This window comes from Protopterus annectens, chromosome 14.part0, assembly GCF_019279795.1.
Source record: "Protopterus annectens isolate FY-2018-M chromosome 14.part0, PAN1.0, whole genome shotgun sequence".
NCBI lineage: Eukaryota > Metazoa > Chordata > Ceratodontiformes > Protopteridae > Protopterus > Protopterus annectens.
This window is the reverse complement of record NC_056748.1, coordinates 776,326,069-776,343,636: the sequence shown is the minus strand read 5'-3', so window position 1 is coordinate 776,343,636 and position 17,568 is coordinate 776,326,069. Positions and strand designations below refer to the sequence as shown.

At 41.3% G+C, this 17,568-nt stretch overlaps 1 protein-coding gene across 1 annotated transcript in view; it reads right to left on the bottom strand.

Annotated features, from left to right (window-relative positions):
• Positions 1-17,568, bottom strand: part of OGDHL (oxoglutarate dehydrogenase L) — a 2,090,792-nt gene that overhangs the window by 1,713,257 nt on the left and 359,967 nt on the right. Inside the window, exon 3 of the mRNA XM_044055619.1 lies at positions 5,589-5,691. Coding sequence (XP_043911554.1) covers positions 5,589-5,691 — 103 coding nt within the window. The remainder of the gene's footprint in view (positions 1-5,588; positions 5,692-17,568) is intronic.

The window sequence follows — 17,568 nt, the reverse complement described above, 5'->3', positions numbered from 1 at the left end:
AGAAAAGGGGGCATGGAGGGAAGGTAACCTGGACTGCAACAGTGAATACACTTGAACATCTACATTTATGGTAGGTACACAACTGTACTATGTTCATCATGTTTCACTGTTGCATTCATTACAACTGGGTTGAATCCCAAAGCTGAGGTTGGGAGGCTGGAGCTAAATAGGATTAGGAGAGGCTATAAGGCCCTGACGAACTGCAGTGGCAAAGCCTGCCCTGGATTCAGAGTAGAGAGGTAAGTGATAGTGCTTTGTGAAGGTATGCACTGAACTCCAGGTTGCAGCCTCTAAGATGTCTTTGACTGGTACTCCTCTGAGAAAGGCTGCTGAAGTGGCTGCTGCTCTGGTTGACTGTGGCCTAATGTCCTTAGGCACTAATTTGCCATGCTGTGAATAACAGTAACAAATGCAATGGCCTATCCACTTTGAAATAGTCTGTTTAGAGATAGGCTTTCCTTGTGATGCTGCAGCATATGCAACTAGGAGTTGAGACTTTCCTTGTGATGCTGCAGCATATGCAACTAGGAGTTGATCAGTCTTTCTGAAAGCTTTAGTTCTGTTCAAGTAGAAGCGTAGCTGTCTGTGAATGTCCAAGGAATGCAGAATTCTCTCCCCCTTATTCTGTGGGTTTGGATAGAAAGTAGGCAAATTAATTGTTTGGGTAAGGGCCACACTAGACACTACTTTAGGCATAAATGTAGGGTTTGTCCTCAGCGAAACCCTGTCTGGATGGAAAATGATAAACGGTTCCACAGCCATGAGTGCCTGTAACACTGAGACTCTTCTAGCGGAGGTTATTGCTAGGAGCAGAGCTGTTTTCCAGGATAAGAATTTTATGTCAGTTGCAGAGGCTGGCTCAAACGGAGATAGTGTGAGTTTTTCCAAGACATAGTTGAGGTCCCATGCAGGTATTGGTGCTCTCCTTGGAGGTCTTATGTTTTTGGCCCCTCTGAGGTACTGCCTTAGTAAGGGGCGTGAAAAAATAGGTGGTTCTGTATTGTAATGAGCTGAAATGGCAGAAGCATGAATTTTAATTGATGAAAAAGAAAGGCCTTTATCCAGCATCTCAGTTAAGTATTGTAAAATCTGAGGAATATTTGGAACACTCGTGTCAATACCTTGTACTTGATTCCAAGCACAGAATCTCTTCCATTTGTCTGCATAAGATTTTCTGGTGCTAGGCCTCCTGGCCTCCAAAATAACATCCATCACTGCTTTAGAGAGAGGTGTTTCTTGAGTGGCTATATTATCTGCCATGCCACCAGGTTTAAGGTTTTGAGCTGGCTGTGCAGTATCTGACTGTCTTGTTGGGTCAATAAGTGAGGCATTTGAGGTAATGTCCAGGCTGGGCCGTGAGACAAGCTCTTTAGGATTGGGTACCAGTGCTGGCGGGGTCAGTCTGGGACAATCAGTATCATTTTTGGTTTCTCTTGTCTGACCTTGAGGAGTACTTTGGGGAGGAGAGGCAGAGGAGGAAAGGCATATACGGTTAGATTTTTCCAACAGAAAGAGAGTGCATCCACTTTCCATGCTTGCTTGTGATAAGTCCTTGTGCAGAATCTTTGTAGTTGGTAGTTGTGAGGGGAGGCAAATAGGTCTATGTCCAGACATCCCCAGGTCCTTGTTATGCTGAAGACTTGTGGATCCAATTTCCACTCGGGGGGGGATCCATGAGGTTTCTGCTTAGTTCATCTGCCAGAGTATTTTTCCTTCCTGGCTGGAAATGTGCTTGCAGATGTACTTGGTAAGTCAATGCTGTGTGCCACAAGTTCATGGCTAGCCTGCAGAGGGGGTAGGAATGCGTGCCTCCCTGCTTGTTTATGTACCACATGACTGTAGTATTGTCCGTCCTTAGTAGTTGTCCTGGTTGAAGTTGATCCTTGAAGGCTGTTAGAGCATTCTGAACAGCTAGCATCTCTTTTTGATTGATATGTAGATGCATTTGACTTGCGGGCCATGTGCCCTGAATACATTTTCCTGCCATATGGGCCCCCAGGCGTAATCTGATGCATCTGTTGTCAAAGTCTGCCTGGCTGTGGGTAAGGTGAATGGCTGTCCCGTGTTGTGGTGACAGGCTTTTGCGCACCATCGAAACTCCTGTTGCAGGCAGGGAATGAGGGTAATTACTGTTTCCAGGCTGTGGCAATGTTGAGTCCAAACACTTTTTAGATACCACTGAAGTTTCCTCATATGCAGTCTTGCATATGGAATTAGCAGAATGCAGGATGCCATGAAACCCAAGGCCTGCAGAATTTTTCTTGCAGATAACTGGGTCTTTGTTGCCAACATTTTGAAATAAGTAGTCAGTTGTCTGTGTTTGTCTGGCATGAGATAAGCCATCTGGGCAGTTGTATTTAAGCTTGCGCCCAGGAATATTATCTCTTGAGAGGGTACAAGTTTTGATTTCTTTTCGTTTACTGTGTACCCTAGACTTATCAGTAATATTTTTACAAACGCCAGATGCTCTAGTAGAATGTCCTTGTTCTCCGCTTGAATAAGGCAGTCATCCAAGTAAGGATATATTTGTATTCCTATTTGTCTGCAAAATGCAATTACTGGTGCCAGGCACATTGTGAAGACCCTGGGCGCAGTAGATAAGCCAAAGGGCAGTGCAGAGAATTGGTAGTGCATTGAGCCAACTTTGAATCTGAGGTATGTTCTGCACGTTTGTCTGATTGGGACATGCAGGTATGCCTCTTTTAGATCTAAAGTCACAAGCCAAGCCTTCTTGCCCAACATGGGCAGAAGCTGCTGTAGAGTCAACATCTTGAATTTTGTAATATCCAGATATGTGTTTAGAGTAGATAGGTCCAGTATAGGTCTCCAGGCTTTGTCTTTTCTGGGTACCAAGAAAAGTCTTGAATGGAATCCTTGACCCTGCTCTTGTTTTGGTACTTGTTGAATGGCCCTCATGTCCATGTTTTTTGTGCCTCTGCCCATTGATTGTGTGGCAGATCTGGCATACCGTTTTGCCTTGGCAGGGTGTGAAAGTGGAACCTGTAGCCTTGTGTAATTATACTTAGAACCCATTTGTCCTGGGTGATCATGTGCCAATTTTCCTCCCAAAGGGGCTGCCAAAAGATAAGTGCTTGGTGCTGGAAGTGGGAAGTCATTAAGACTGCTTTCTGCATGGCTGTGATTTTTTCCTCTCCGCTTTTGGAGGTAGAAGCACCCCACTGTTTAGACCTGTATGAGCCTTGGGGCTGTGATCTGCCTCTGGGGCGTCTGTATCTGCCCCTTTGTGGTCTATCTGACACTGGAAAAGACCAATTTTTTGTAGGCTAGTTCCTGCTAAATCTGGGAGGCTGTACCTGCAAGAAATCCTTGACTGTTTGCATAGATTTAGCTTTGTCCTCCATTTTCTTCAACACCTCTTCTGCTTTAGCACCAAAGTATCATGTTGTAAAGGAGCATCTAATAGTTTTGCTTTAACATGATCCGGCAAAGTCTGTTCTTTTAACCAAGCATGCCTCCTAATGACAGAACCTGTAACAGCAGCGCTGCAGGATGCCTCAAGAGAATCAAAACCACATTGCAAAGTATGCTTTCCAACTTGTTCAGCTACATGCAATAAATCCTGCATTTCTTTATTGTCTGCACATTCTGTACTTGCTGGCATTTTCTGTTTAAGCAAAGACATAAGATATTGCTGATACTTAAGCATATGAAATTGGCAATTTAAGGCTCTTACAGCCAAGGTAGCAGAGGTATAAATCTTTTTGCCCCATCTGTCTAGGGCTCTAGAATCCCTATCAGAGGGGATAGGGTTTTTTGCAGTAGAAGCCTTGACCCCTTTGGGACCCTGAGAGATGGTTTCAGGGTCTGCTGCAGGGTTCTTATAGAGAAATTTATGAGAGTCAGGAACCCTGTAGTATGTCTGGTTTAACTGGAGCTGTTGGTAAAGAGTCTGGAGAAAAACTGAACTCTGAAAATACATAGTCTACAATGTCTAAAACAGGCGGAATAGCCAGGGGCCTGTGCTGGGGCAATAAAAGGAAATCTCTTAGCCTTTTCTTGGATTCTGAGTAGTCTTGGCTCTCCCAGTGAAAATGCTCCCTCATAGTATGCAGCGTTCCCCAAAAGAATAATCCTCAGGAGGAGAGGCTGAAGGAATAGATTCTTCAGCATCAGAATCCTCATAGGGAGGAATAGAGTAATCCTGTTCAGAGGAAGAATCAGAGGAAATGGAAACCTGGTCTGAAGATTCATATTTTAACTCTTGCCTAGGCCTTTTTTCAGAAGGGGGATGGGAACCCCTGATCAAAGTAATTAGGTCTTCGGCCATTTTAAGCATCTGTTTTTTAGGCATGGAGGCCTGTCCAGGTGAATGCTGCACTTGTTTCTTTGTCTTTAGAACTGCTTTAGTCTTTGCCTTTATAGCTGAAGTAGATTTTACATACAACTGTGTAGGCCAGAAAACACCCTCAGAGGCCGATGCCTGCTCAGCGGCATTGGACCCATCTGAAGGAATGATTTCCGAGTGTCCAATACCTTGAGTTTCCAGAGGCCCAGTCAGCTCCACGTGGGAGTCGGAAGCGGCCTGTGGCTCTGAGGTAGCGGGCATCAGGGGCTGCAAAAGCTCCTCACTGAGAACCGGCGACAGGCCTAGAAGAAGCCTTGTCATCGGGTTTGGATCTCGGATGCCTGTCCTTTTCTTTTTCTTTTAGTTTTTTGTAAACTCCGGCAGTCGGCTGATCCGACAGCATTATATAGTTAAATCTTCTGCCAAAGTAATGAAATGCAAAATCGTACCGACGCTTAATAGTGCGTTGGTTAAATCTGGCACAAAACCGACAACTACCAACGTTATGGTCAGGGCCTAGGCAAGGAATACAGTAAGAATGAAAATCCTTATGAGTTATTTGCTTCCCACAAGAAATACAGTTATTAACTTTTTCTGACATCAGTCTGGAACAAGGAAAAAGTTTCCCCAATGGGGTACTTAGCTTTAATGAAGACTTCGGATCTGAAATTCGAATTTGAAAACTTCAGGAGTCGGCCGACCGGCACTTGCGAACTGCTTTGCTTCGGGCACCACGCGGCAAGAAAAACTGAGGAAAATGGCGTCGGCTGCATCTTTTATACCCCTGGCGCACTGACGTCAGGGAAGAGGTGACAGCAACTGACGCCGGACCTAGACTTTGGAACTCAGGCCAACTGCGGGTAGCCTGCCAGCAGGATAACCCAATTGTAATGACTGCAACAGTGAGATACGATGAACATCTGCTTTGCTTGAGAACTTATAGAAGACGCGTCTGCCAATTTGAAGTGGCAAATGAGAGCTGAGGTAATTTGATGAGGATCATTATGGGCAGAGCTGAGCTCGAGAGGTTTTTTTGGTAGACACAAGCTGGAATAACGTCCGAGTCGGTTCCAAAGGTTCGGAACTGAACCCACTGTTAAGGACTATGTGAAGACTGACAACATCTGATCTACTGTTAAACATATTCTGCATGCATAACTACTTTCAAATAACATTTCTCCTTCGTGAGAAATGGCCTTAATCTAGAAAGATGTGCACGGTTTGCAAGAACCAAGGGTATACAGAAAAGAAAACTGGAACTCTGCATTCCAACAATCCTCACCCAGCTTATCGATAGTTGTGATTAAATCAGATGGAACAAAAGAGTCCAGATCTGCATCCAGGATTCCTAATGGATCTAACTGTGCCACATGATGTCCACGGATCTAGAAGACAAAGATGTATGAAAACAAACAAGAATACTTATCAGCATATAATACTCAGAATTAATGGAAAGCTCAACAATGTTTTTATAGCCAACATGGATTCAAAGAAACTTGAATTATGCTAAAAAGGGTCTAAACATGCAGCATGGTGTCGAATGACCTAAAATAAAGAATAATAGGAATACAGAAAATCTGTCATACTTTAATTACTACCTATTGATCTGATGAAGTCACATTTACAAATTTAGTCTCTAATAGCCAAGATACATCAGAGGTTATGAAGGATAATTAATTAATGACTATTTTAAACCAACAAGTACACAAGTTCCTCTGCAATATAAAGAAAATGTAACTGCATAAACTAAAATGAAAATATACTGACAACTCCATATCTGTTTAAAACATTCAACATTCCTAATGTTATTAATAATGTAGCATATATCTTTTCCTACAGAAATATAATATTCGGTGCAAAGTGTGTGCCTTTGAAAAATCACACCCTCAAAGCTCTAATGAATATGTTTTAGTGTACAGCGTACAACATAATCAAGCTCCAGATGTACCACATTAGGGAAATGAAAGTTATGCCCATACCATAACAACAGTTCTCGATGAGCAGATCCATCCTTGTCAACCACAAGGACAGAACTAGTAGGTTTTCAGTCAGCTCAGCATCTAAAATTTTCCCAGGCTACTGACCCAGCCCTTTACACACAAAGCCACCTAGCTTCCTCTCCAGATCTCCAGTGTAACACTTGAAAACAAAGCACAACACCAAAATAATATAGACAAAAATCCATCAGACTACATCTGCCATGAAACAGGCAGTATGGCGGACATGAAGAAGAGAATGGTCCGCGCCTCCTTCAGACCTAGAATTACAATTTTAGGCCCATACTCATCAACCAGGAGTTCCAAGCTCATCTCCCTGGGTAGTCTCTGTGGGTACATATCTGAGATGACTGTGGCTCCAAAGGAAGATCCAGACCTAGAAATTACATCTAACTTGCAGTGTTCTATGAAGTGTTCAGCAAAGACCATGCAGCAGTTGCACAAATGTTATCTAACCATGCATTTCTGAGAAAGCCCTAACAGGCAGCCATAGTTCTAGATGAATTTGTTGCAGGCACAGCGAACAAGGCTTTATACACATTTTTGCAAATGGTGGTATTTGGCTACCTGCAGATTAACAGGTTTGGATACTAAATAGCTTAATATATTTTATCAGTACTCCAAGTATGGATTTTATTCCAGAATTCTGTTAATATTGCTGTGTGTTTAATGCTTGGACTGATCATGACCGAGAGCTTGTCATGCTTAAGTCATCAATGTGATGCAGTGCTTTAGTGATTCAGAGGATTCATTATTATGCTGCTGATGTTTTTTCACACTCTTCCATTCAGTCTTCCGACAGCCCCTGTGACATTCTGATAGCTGTACTTGGGCACTGGGATTTTACACATGTAATCCTTGTTACTGCCTTTATACTGTGGCCTGATTGTGACGTCCCTTCTCAAGGTCAGTAATCAAGGAACCTGAATCCTCACCAGAAAATAGAGAAGGACGCAGACTTGGAACAAAAATGGATACAACCAGTATTTTCAGATGCAGCTCTCTGCATCAAGCACCATTTCCCTTAGGAGCACACAGGGAACACACACAGCCCAGGGTCTGAGTTTCTCTCTCTCTCCGCAGGTCCCCAGTAAGGCTCCCCACTAGCACAGCTACAGAGTTAAGTCCTCCACCACTTTCTCTCTGTGAAACCAGCACTGCTCCAAGTAGCTGACACACTCTGAGATTTAATTTGCACATACGCGCGCGCATACACAGAGATGCACAGAGACACAGACACCTGGGAAAGGTTGGCACAGGTTTAGTAGCTATGCCCCCTTCTACCCAGACTACAAGGTAGTTACTGCCACCAGACATTCCCAAGACAGCTAGTCTAAGACACTTAGACAGGTACCCAATTATACTGAATGAAATCAATATTAATATGAATGGTAGTTTGACCAATGCAGTAAGACTTTCTGGAGTGGCCACTGAGTCACCAAACAGATATGAGCACTCTCAAAGGTTAAAATATTATTTAAAGGACCAGCCACAATGAAAAGTTTAAATATATTTAATAATAAATAAAAGGACATGAAAATACTAAATATCTACTTACAATAAACACCAGAGTTTCGTTCACAGGAAATATTAAACATAACACAGGCGAACAGGTTCACAAAGTTACAGAAACAAAACAATACTTAACTAATCTCACTATATTTTCCTGACTGATCTCAAGAATTACTATTCCCTGGTCACTTATTAAGAGCAGGGCAAGATGAAGTAGGTGAGTGATCCTTCGATGTCAGGTTCCAAAAACAGACTGCCATGAAACTTCAGTCTCAACTAGTATTAAAACATTATTTTTGTCTAGATTACAGAATGACGTCACATACACCTGGTCATCTGACATCTGGCTCCCATGCAACCCCCCATTGCCAGAAACTGCCAGAATTCAGCACCTGTGTCTCAATAACACCCACACACAGTCCCTTGTTAAGATCTGCTGCAGCTTATTGAAGTCAAAAAACTATAAAACTCTTCCTACAGGAGTTAATACACCATACTTCTTAGAGACACTGCACGCACATCTGGCTTCATTCAAAACTGTGAGATAATATCTTTATGGCCAAGGACCAGTAATTTAATTTCTTACTATTTTTCAAAGTTTGAGGCCAACCTTTTCTCTTCCAGTATCCTCTATCAAAACACACACATTTAAACAGCCACAATAATGCATGCACGCCTCCTTTTTTGCCCAGCAGAGCACACTATTGATACATTTTTAACAAAGCAACTCAACAAATACATTTTCAACACAAACATCTGCCCAAATCAGTTTGATATACAGATGAGATACAATTCTTAAAATTCCAGCTAGCTGTGCTGCCATGTGTTACACATCCACTGCCTACTTTTGGCATAGCTGGCAATACCCTACATATTCACACTAATGACTAAGGATCATCTGTTAGCAATTACTATCAGGTCTAACATTTGACTGTATCACTAGGAATACCAACAAGTGAAACTGTTCTGTTTTTTTCATTTGAAAACTAGTTGTAGTGTAATTTATTTTTTATTGTGAGGCTGACAGCTGGATTGAACTTGAGCTGTGTCACACTTCTGAAGCAGAGTTTTGTGTTAGATTGGACTGTCACCATATGGTCCATATTAAATGACTTGTTTCTGGGAGATTCTACCATGGAAGGTTGCCTCTGCAAACACCACAGAAGTGTTAGAATGAGTCCAACTGTTTGTAGCTGAAACAGCCATATCTATTTAAATCCCAGCATGCAAAATGCCAAATGGCAGGTGTTATGTATGCAAGGCACCACCTACCATATGTTATTACTATGATTGTTCTATATGGAGTGTTGTCTGTCCTTAGCAGTAGCTTTACAATTAGGAGGCTGTGTAAAACGAGTTCATTGTCATGAAAACATGTCTATAGATGACGAAGGCAGTAGTTTTGAAAATGTAAATACACCTGGCCTGCTAGGGATGATATGTCATACAGCTGCAAGTCACAAGGGGAAATCAATGTTCCTGCTAGAAGGTTGCAGCTACCAATGCGGTCATACTGGGCATGTGCATGGAAGATAACCTATCATTGCAAAGGATGTGCCATTACAATTACAACATTGTTGAGGAGTGTTGCACATCACAATACACCCTGCCCAGAGGAGGTTTCAGCTGTACATTTGCGGTAGTAAATTTGAAGGGAGGCTGCTGACAGCACTGATACACCAGCAAGGATTACAGAAAGATGTGCACAGACTGCTGATGGGGAAACAGTGCAGCAACTGTCACATATACAGGCTCTACAGCAAATCATATGGCATATACCAGACATAAAAACAACACAGCTAAGGGAGGAACTATCAGCAACCTGCAGGATATGACTACCGAGGATGTACCACTGAGGGAGGGCAACTTCAGATATACACAGGGAGAAAGATACACAATGTGTTCGCTGACCACTGAGGGCAATATCAATTGTCTGGAACAGAGTTAGTTAAGGGTGATGGATGGGACATTCTCTACACACACAGTTGTGTGCCAACAGCCTTATATACCATACATGGACAGCTTGGAACAGGTGACGTCATGCTGTCTGGACCTCTTATGTATTGCTTGATGTGATCCAAATATCGGGTGGCATACAACCATTTATTTAATGATGCAATATGCTTAGCAGAGGGTTTGGGAGTTGATCTACAGTCACAGCATGTAATCATGGATTTTAATAGAGCTCAAGTTAATGCGGTCAGGGATCCATTCCCTAATGCACACCAATATGCCTGCCACTTTCACTTGGGACAAATCATTTGGAGCAGGATACAATCGATGGAACTGTGCCTACATTATGCAGGTGTACCAGCATTCCAGATGGAGGTTAAGGACATGTTAGCATTGGCATTCCTTCTACATGGGTACATATCCGACGCCTATGATGTTCTCCACAAGCATTGCTCACATGAGGCAATACCCCTTTTTAGAATGGTTTCATGACAACTATATGAGGGATCATTCCCAAAGGTATGATACACACACACACACAATGTGCCCAGAGGATGCCACCACCTTTTCCACCTATGTTTTGTAAACTGTACAAACTCAGAGCTGCAGTATTCCTGCTTACACAAAACAGTATGGAAGCTTGGCACAGGCACCTCAGGTCCGTTTGCCCCATCATGTTGGCCTGCAGGAACTCCTGAAGATGATAACATATGAAAAGGGTAATGTGGAAAGACTACACAAGTCCATTCCGCATGGTCTACCACCCCCTACAAAGCGACAAAGGTGGACCAAGCTTAATGATGCACTGATTGCTGTGGTAGCATAGCATCACACCTATAGAGTGCAGGAATATCTCAGGGCCATTGCACATCACCTTCATTTGTGATACACATTTCATTGTATACCAATGAATTTGCTGACTTGACACGAGTGTACTTCCTATGTTTTCAGTGACTGGGTGGTGGGTGGCAAGTGACTACCGTATTTCCCTCAAAATAAGACCAGGTCTTATATTTTTTCTCCCGGCGAAATGCGCATTAGGGCTTATTATCAGGGGATGCCTTATTTAACCACACCATACAGCAATCTACCTTTATTCAGTTATTCATGTACAAAACTTGGGGTACCTGACAAATCTTCGAACGCTCAAAATTTCGAACGTTCGAAATTTTAAGTGTTTGAAGATTGATTTTCAATGGCGCCGTACAGTGCAGATAGGGAGAATTTCCCTTTTCTGCACTGAAGTGCGGTCTCAGAGTTGGTATATATAAGAGGGGGAGTGTGGGGCCGCAGGGGAGTTTGCCCCCCTGCCTACACTGTTAGTGTTTTTTTCATTTTTTACTTTTTTTTATTTGATGTTCTAACATCCAAATGTTGAACATTTGGTCTCGACCATGTAATGTTTGACATTTTGGATGTTCGAACATTTAACAAAGACCCAAAACTTGACATTTATTAATGAACACAAATCGACATTTCTTCATGTACAAAAATTGACATTTATTCATGTACACAAATTGACATTTATTTCGTACTTTTCTATTATTGGACAACAGTTCTAATAACGGGTTGACAGTTGTGTGAGAATTCTACATAAACAGTGCAACAAACATTTCACCTCCAGAATATCTGCACCTTGGCTTTCACAGTTATTCAAATACAGTCATGTCATCTTCTTCTGGAACATTGTCATAAGTGTCCAACCCCTGAATTTCAGCCTGAATTTCTTGCGACTCCATTTCCTGTAGCACCATTGGCCCCAGTCTGCCATGCCTAGCAATACAGCTCTCCTTAAATGAGCATTGCTTGCCCAAGTAGCCTGCTCATAGTGCACTGGCAACACAGCTGTCAGTGATTTTATTCCATGAATTTTTCACCCAAGTCACAACCTCTTGCAGGCTAGGCTTCACAAAGTTTCCACGCTGATTTCTCTCCATTCTATTTTCAATGTAGTCATTGAGTTCCATGCACAAATGGTCCCTTGAATGGCTTGTTTATTGCAATATCAAGAGTCTGGAGATAGGCAGTAATTCCTGCAGGAATCACTATTTGATCTATTCTCCTCCATGCTAGGAATTTCTTCGTTTCTTTAGCTAGGTGAGTGCTGGCTGAATCTCAGACCAACAGACCTCTTTCACCACCTTTCAAAACAAGTGGCAGCGTTACATCGACCCACTTCCTTATAACTGCTTGCATGCACCAGGCTTTTTCTGTTTCAAGAATGTAAATGCCTGAAACACATTCAGTCTTATCTTTCTTGCCCTTACTAATGGTAAGAGGTGGGGTTTTCTTTCCATCTAGATGAATTGCCAAAATACAGGTAACAAGTGCACTCTCGTAACCAGTGGAGGGAATGTAGATTGACAAGGCACCGCTCTGATCAATTGTTGTTTGAATCCTTGGCCTATAAACACTGCAGTTTCATCCATAGCAATCATGTTGGAGAGTTGGTATTTAGAAAAGTCAATGCCATCAACAAAGGACTTGAACGCAAGTGCACGTTTAATAACTTCAGTATCTTCCAGCTTGAAAAGTGTTATTGAACTTCTTACAGACAGTTCATATCGCTGAAGGAAGCCATCCAGCCAGTGTTGTGATGCTTTGAATTCTTCTGGAGATATTTCTAACTGTGGTGCTATTGCAAGGGCAAATGCTTGAATATCAGCCCTGCGTACAACCACAGCCTTTGCTCTCCTGTTAGCAATCCACTCACAGATGATGTCTTCAAGCTCAGGAAATAATGGTTGCCGACCTGATCCACACTTACACTTCTTAGCGTTTCCCTCATCAGCCTGTTGACTGAGGTTAACGTACGCTGCTTGCCATTTTCGGACCATTCGGAGATCTAACTTCTTCTCTTTACAGCAAGCCGTCAGGTTCTTTCCCCGGGAGTCCTCCACGATTCCTTTCTTGTACTCAACGGAATAGCTCTTTTTTTTTTTTGCACTCATCTTGTCTGGGGGGGGGGGGGGGGGCTAATTGAAGACTTATGCGACCGGAGTGGGAACACAAAATGGCACCGGTTATGAAGAGAAGACACTACCACAACTGCTCGTTACCATGAGCACGCGTTTCACGCATGTCTGTACTTTGACCGATCAAAGCACACCTGCATGGGTTTATAGGCCAAGGATCTCAACCGTCAAGTGTCAGTGATGATTAGGGTTACAGTAAGAATCGTGGAGGACTCCCAGTGAAAGAGTCTTACGACTTTCTGCAAAGAGAAGAATTTGGGTGACCGAATGATCCGAAAAAGGTGAACAGAGTACGATAACCTCAGTCAATGGGTGTCAATAATATTATTTTACAATTCAACACGTCCGTTATGTGTTGTTGATGATATTAACTGGGGCTTATTTTTGGGGTAGAGTTTATATTATGAACACCCTGGAAAAACCACGCTACGCCTTACTCTCTGGTTAGGTCTTATTTAGAAAGAAATACAGTAGTGTGCAAAGACTTCACAGGTGTGCCAGTCTGTTTGCCTCAATGTTTTTTTTGGCCAATCACTGATCAATACTTTTCCATAAGCCATGCCATGTATGTGTTTGGGAAATGGAGTCATGGTAGCTCGCTGTGTTCCTCAGTTGGTTTACCATTTGCATTTCTACTTTGGATGAGATTGTCCATGAAATTGCTTTCTACAGTTGTCACGTCACCATGATACAAACCACTGCCTGTTCACAGTTTGAATATGGGCATTATGTTGACAAGACACGGCCTCTGTGTCAAAGGGATGTATTTTGTCAGCTGACACCATGCTAATGGGATATATCAATTCCTATGCTCACTGTAGTTCAGGAGAGTCACAGGACTGTTTTTTTTGTGGGGCACTCTGTGGATATTTGTTCAGAGTTTGTCTAGTGCAGCTGGCCCAAACATTTTTGGCATTGTCACCTGGAATAAAGTTAGGCATGAAAGGCAGAACAACATAACTTTGTCCTGTGTGTGTTACTCCACTTGGATTTGTAATTAGCACAATTCCCTGCTTATGCGGTTTGGTAAGTTCTTTTATGCGCAATTTGCCAAGTGGTCGTCTCCTTATTGGGGAGGGTATATGTCTCTGCACCTGATGTGTGGTCATGTTACAGACAAGTGCAATAACACTGTTCTGCTTCTTTTCTTTTGTGTTGTCACCATTTCATTATCCAGAGATACATGTGGAAGTGCACAACTTGCAACATACTTCACTGCAAGCTACTGCATATCTTCCTTTAGTAGTAAAAAGTGTTTTCTTACTGTTTCATATGTTTGCTAAAACTGCGTGTACCTTGTGCCTATAGTCTCACATTCATGCTTGACCTGTTAACAGTTGTTTATTGGGTTTGGATTATGGTCATACCTCTCAACCTCTACAAGCAATACATCTGGACACAGCTAATAATTATAGGGGGACATAAGGCCATGATGATGGTGACAATCTAAATATTGCAGTTAATAACTTAGGGAGTTGCAGGCGTTATATTTTTGCATTAGCATGGTATTTTTGAAGGATATTAAGTCAGACACTCAAATGTATGTTGTTATATATTGACATCAATCTGCAATGGCTTTGATGAAAAATATATTTCAGGGAACTAGACTAATAATAAGAGGAATAACTGTTGACATTCTGCTAATATTTGGACAGTTATGGATGCTTAGGTTTTATACTGGCTTTCCTTGCTTACTATGTCATCATTGCTGCTTATGGACAGTTGCCTATTTCTCAACTCTCCCTGCTTTTCAGGTATGTGGATGGTTTGGGGCGAAACAGGTAAACATGTAACAATCCCAAAAAGGCTCCCCTACTTCCTCATACAACTGTTGCCTTTTGGAAAACATGTTTTGCTTTCAGTTCATTACTACTGCAATGGTGTGTGCGTTCTACACAGTTATTTGTTTTGGGACTTGTGTACTACTTCACAACAATTTCCTTTCTTACTCCTGCAATTCTCCATGTGCCCTTTCCTGTACATGCTGCATTGTGCATTTTTCACTACTTTGGGGATAGCTATGGGGCTGGATGATTGCAGGGTATATGTTTTTCTTGCTTCATCTATGGCTGTGGTGTTTGATGAACACTTATGAATTACTTGCAGTACTCTACATTTGCTGGTCATGATGTACAAAATTGCCATTATTCTTTCATTCAGCAGACATTTTGTCAGGCTTTTCGGCAGCTTAGCAACACAATTCTTTTCTACTCATGTACTTTTATTTGCTCTTTCAAAACTTATTTTCAAATTTCCAATTTTCAGTTGTTTCACCAGCTGTGCAGTAATCATCGCTTCTGTTCCCACCATGGGATGGGAGATTTCTAAGTATCACATGGGTGACAGTCTTCCCTTCCATTTTCGTGGTTTCTACTTTTGGTATCCTGCAAATCAATTTAAGTCTCCCAGTTACAGGCATAGCCATCCTTGGTCTTTCAGGCTCCTGGATTCAGTAGGGGAGTCTTTTTGGGACTGTTACTATATAAACCATTTTTTCCAGTCTATATTTAAGTTTTTCTCAGAATGTTAATTTGGTTATAGATATCTCATTTTGCAGTTTTCATTGTTGGTTTATTATTTCCACTGTTTATAGAAGGTGCTTAGAAAATAAGCATTCCAAGGACTTCCAAGATGGCTGCACACTGCGCAACAGCTTAATTTCAGCTCACTCAGTGTGAAAACGGAAACTCAGGAAAGACGGTGAATTTGTCTTCTAGAGTAAATTTCATTTACTAGGTAGTAAGCGCACTGCCTGCATGCCAGCAAAAAAGAAATTCAGAATACCCGAAAGAAATCAATTACAAAAGCTGAGGAGAAAACACTGGCTGGGAAGTATCCCGCAGCAGGTCCGCAAAAAACAGTTCAAGCTCCAGTTTTGGCACAAGACATGGCTTACAGTAATCAAGAGGAAACAATAAGTGAAACATGCTCAGAGCTGATTAAAATAACATTAAAGGAGTACACCAACTCAAATAACAAAGGCTGGAAAAAGTCGAAGAAGCTTTAAACAGATATGCAGATGAGCTGATAAAACTGCAAAAATCAGAGATCAACATGAACAAAAGCCTGGCTAAGTATGAGATTGTTCAAGAAGAGATGTTTCAAAAAATGGTGGAATTAGAGGACACAGCACACAGGGAAAATGTGAGATTTTCTGCTGTACCAGAATAACTGGATGGAACACACTATATTAATTTTATGAAAGCACAAATAAGGAACTGAACTGGTATTCCACAGCAGGAACTGTTAATTGAAACAGCACATTGTATGCATGCTCCAGACCTGGCCATGACATAGCAGCCAAGACCTTTAATAGTAAAGATGCAATCCTACCAGCAGAAAGAAAGAGTTGACTCTGACAAAATTATGGCAGAAGGAAAAAGTACTAAACACTGGAGACAGTAGAGTGTTTGTGGAAAATGATTATTCACTGTACACCAGGCAGAAAAGGAGTAAATTTATTCCAGCAATCAGAGAAATGTCAGGAACCAGATACGAGATTCAAGTTGCCATAACCAGCTATCTTCATAATATTTTTTTCGTGGAGTGTCAGTGTCATTTTTTGAAGCAGAACATGCCAGGCAGGAAATATAAAAGTTTGTCCAACAGCAAGTTAGCTATCAAACAGAAGCGGATTCTGCTTTATTCTTCTGATAATAAAGCTCATAGGGAGACTATGCCAGTGAGATCTTTTCTAATGTTCCAAAGGAAAATGATTGAGAGGCAAAACGAAAGCACAGGAATTAACTAAAAGAAACCAGAGTTTGTTAGAAATGAACCACAGACTGGAGTTGGGAGATGGAGATCAACAGGAAGAAAGCCAGCTATTCAGAAATTAATGAATACATGTGGTATTACAAAGCAATTACATTTATGAAATATGGCAGAACAAGAAAATCTGGAAATACTGAACTTTTTTGAAATTGTTGAACTTGTAGGACACTCCAAAGCAACTACCCTGCTGCAAGTCATTAGTGTTTGGAAGAACATTAAAGGAGAGGGGAAGAGGAAGGAAAGACATAACTGTAAGTAAAATAATTTTTGTTTCTTAACATTAATTTTATAAAACATGACATATACTGCATAATATAAAGTAAAACTTTTTCAGTGACTTTCTTGTGCGACAGTGGTTCTGAAGTAAGCAGGTGTCCCTTCTTCCTTCTTTCTTTCTTCTTGCTCAGTTTTAAGAAATGTAGGGACTGCAATATAAAAACAGAAAAAATCCTGGACAAAAGAGCATGATATAAGTAAAGCAGATATGTTTGAATGACTGGATTAAGGCCCTTGGATTACCAGAAAGCAAGTAAATAAAAAACACTACATGTAATAAAAAGTTTTGCTCTAGCAAATAAATGTTCATAGTGCAACATGAGAAGTTTGTTGTGGAAGGAAAGTGTGTATATCTGGTTCTCATGTTTCTATGCATACAAATTGATAAGGGTAGTAAAAATAAAAATGTTTTCTGAAAGCATTCAAATTGTTTTCTACATCTAGGAAAGGAATAAAGATAAAAGGAAAAACAGCATAGGTTGTACCACTCATCTTAGCATGGATAACCTTCATTACAGGTCAATTCAAGACTGTGTGTGTGGTTGCCAATCTGGTATAACAGCTCCTATTTGGAGGGATAAACTTCATTATATGAAGATATGCATATTTTTGTGTTTTTGAATTAAGTGAATAGGTTCTGTGGGTATTTTATGAGGGTTTTCATTAAAAAAAGTCTTGTACGATGCAACACAGATTGAAATGGATATGACAAGAAACAACTGTACAAAAGATTAACCTGCCAAATATTAGTTTATGCATTTAACACAAAACTAGA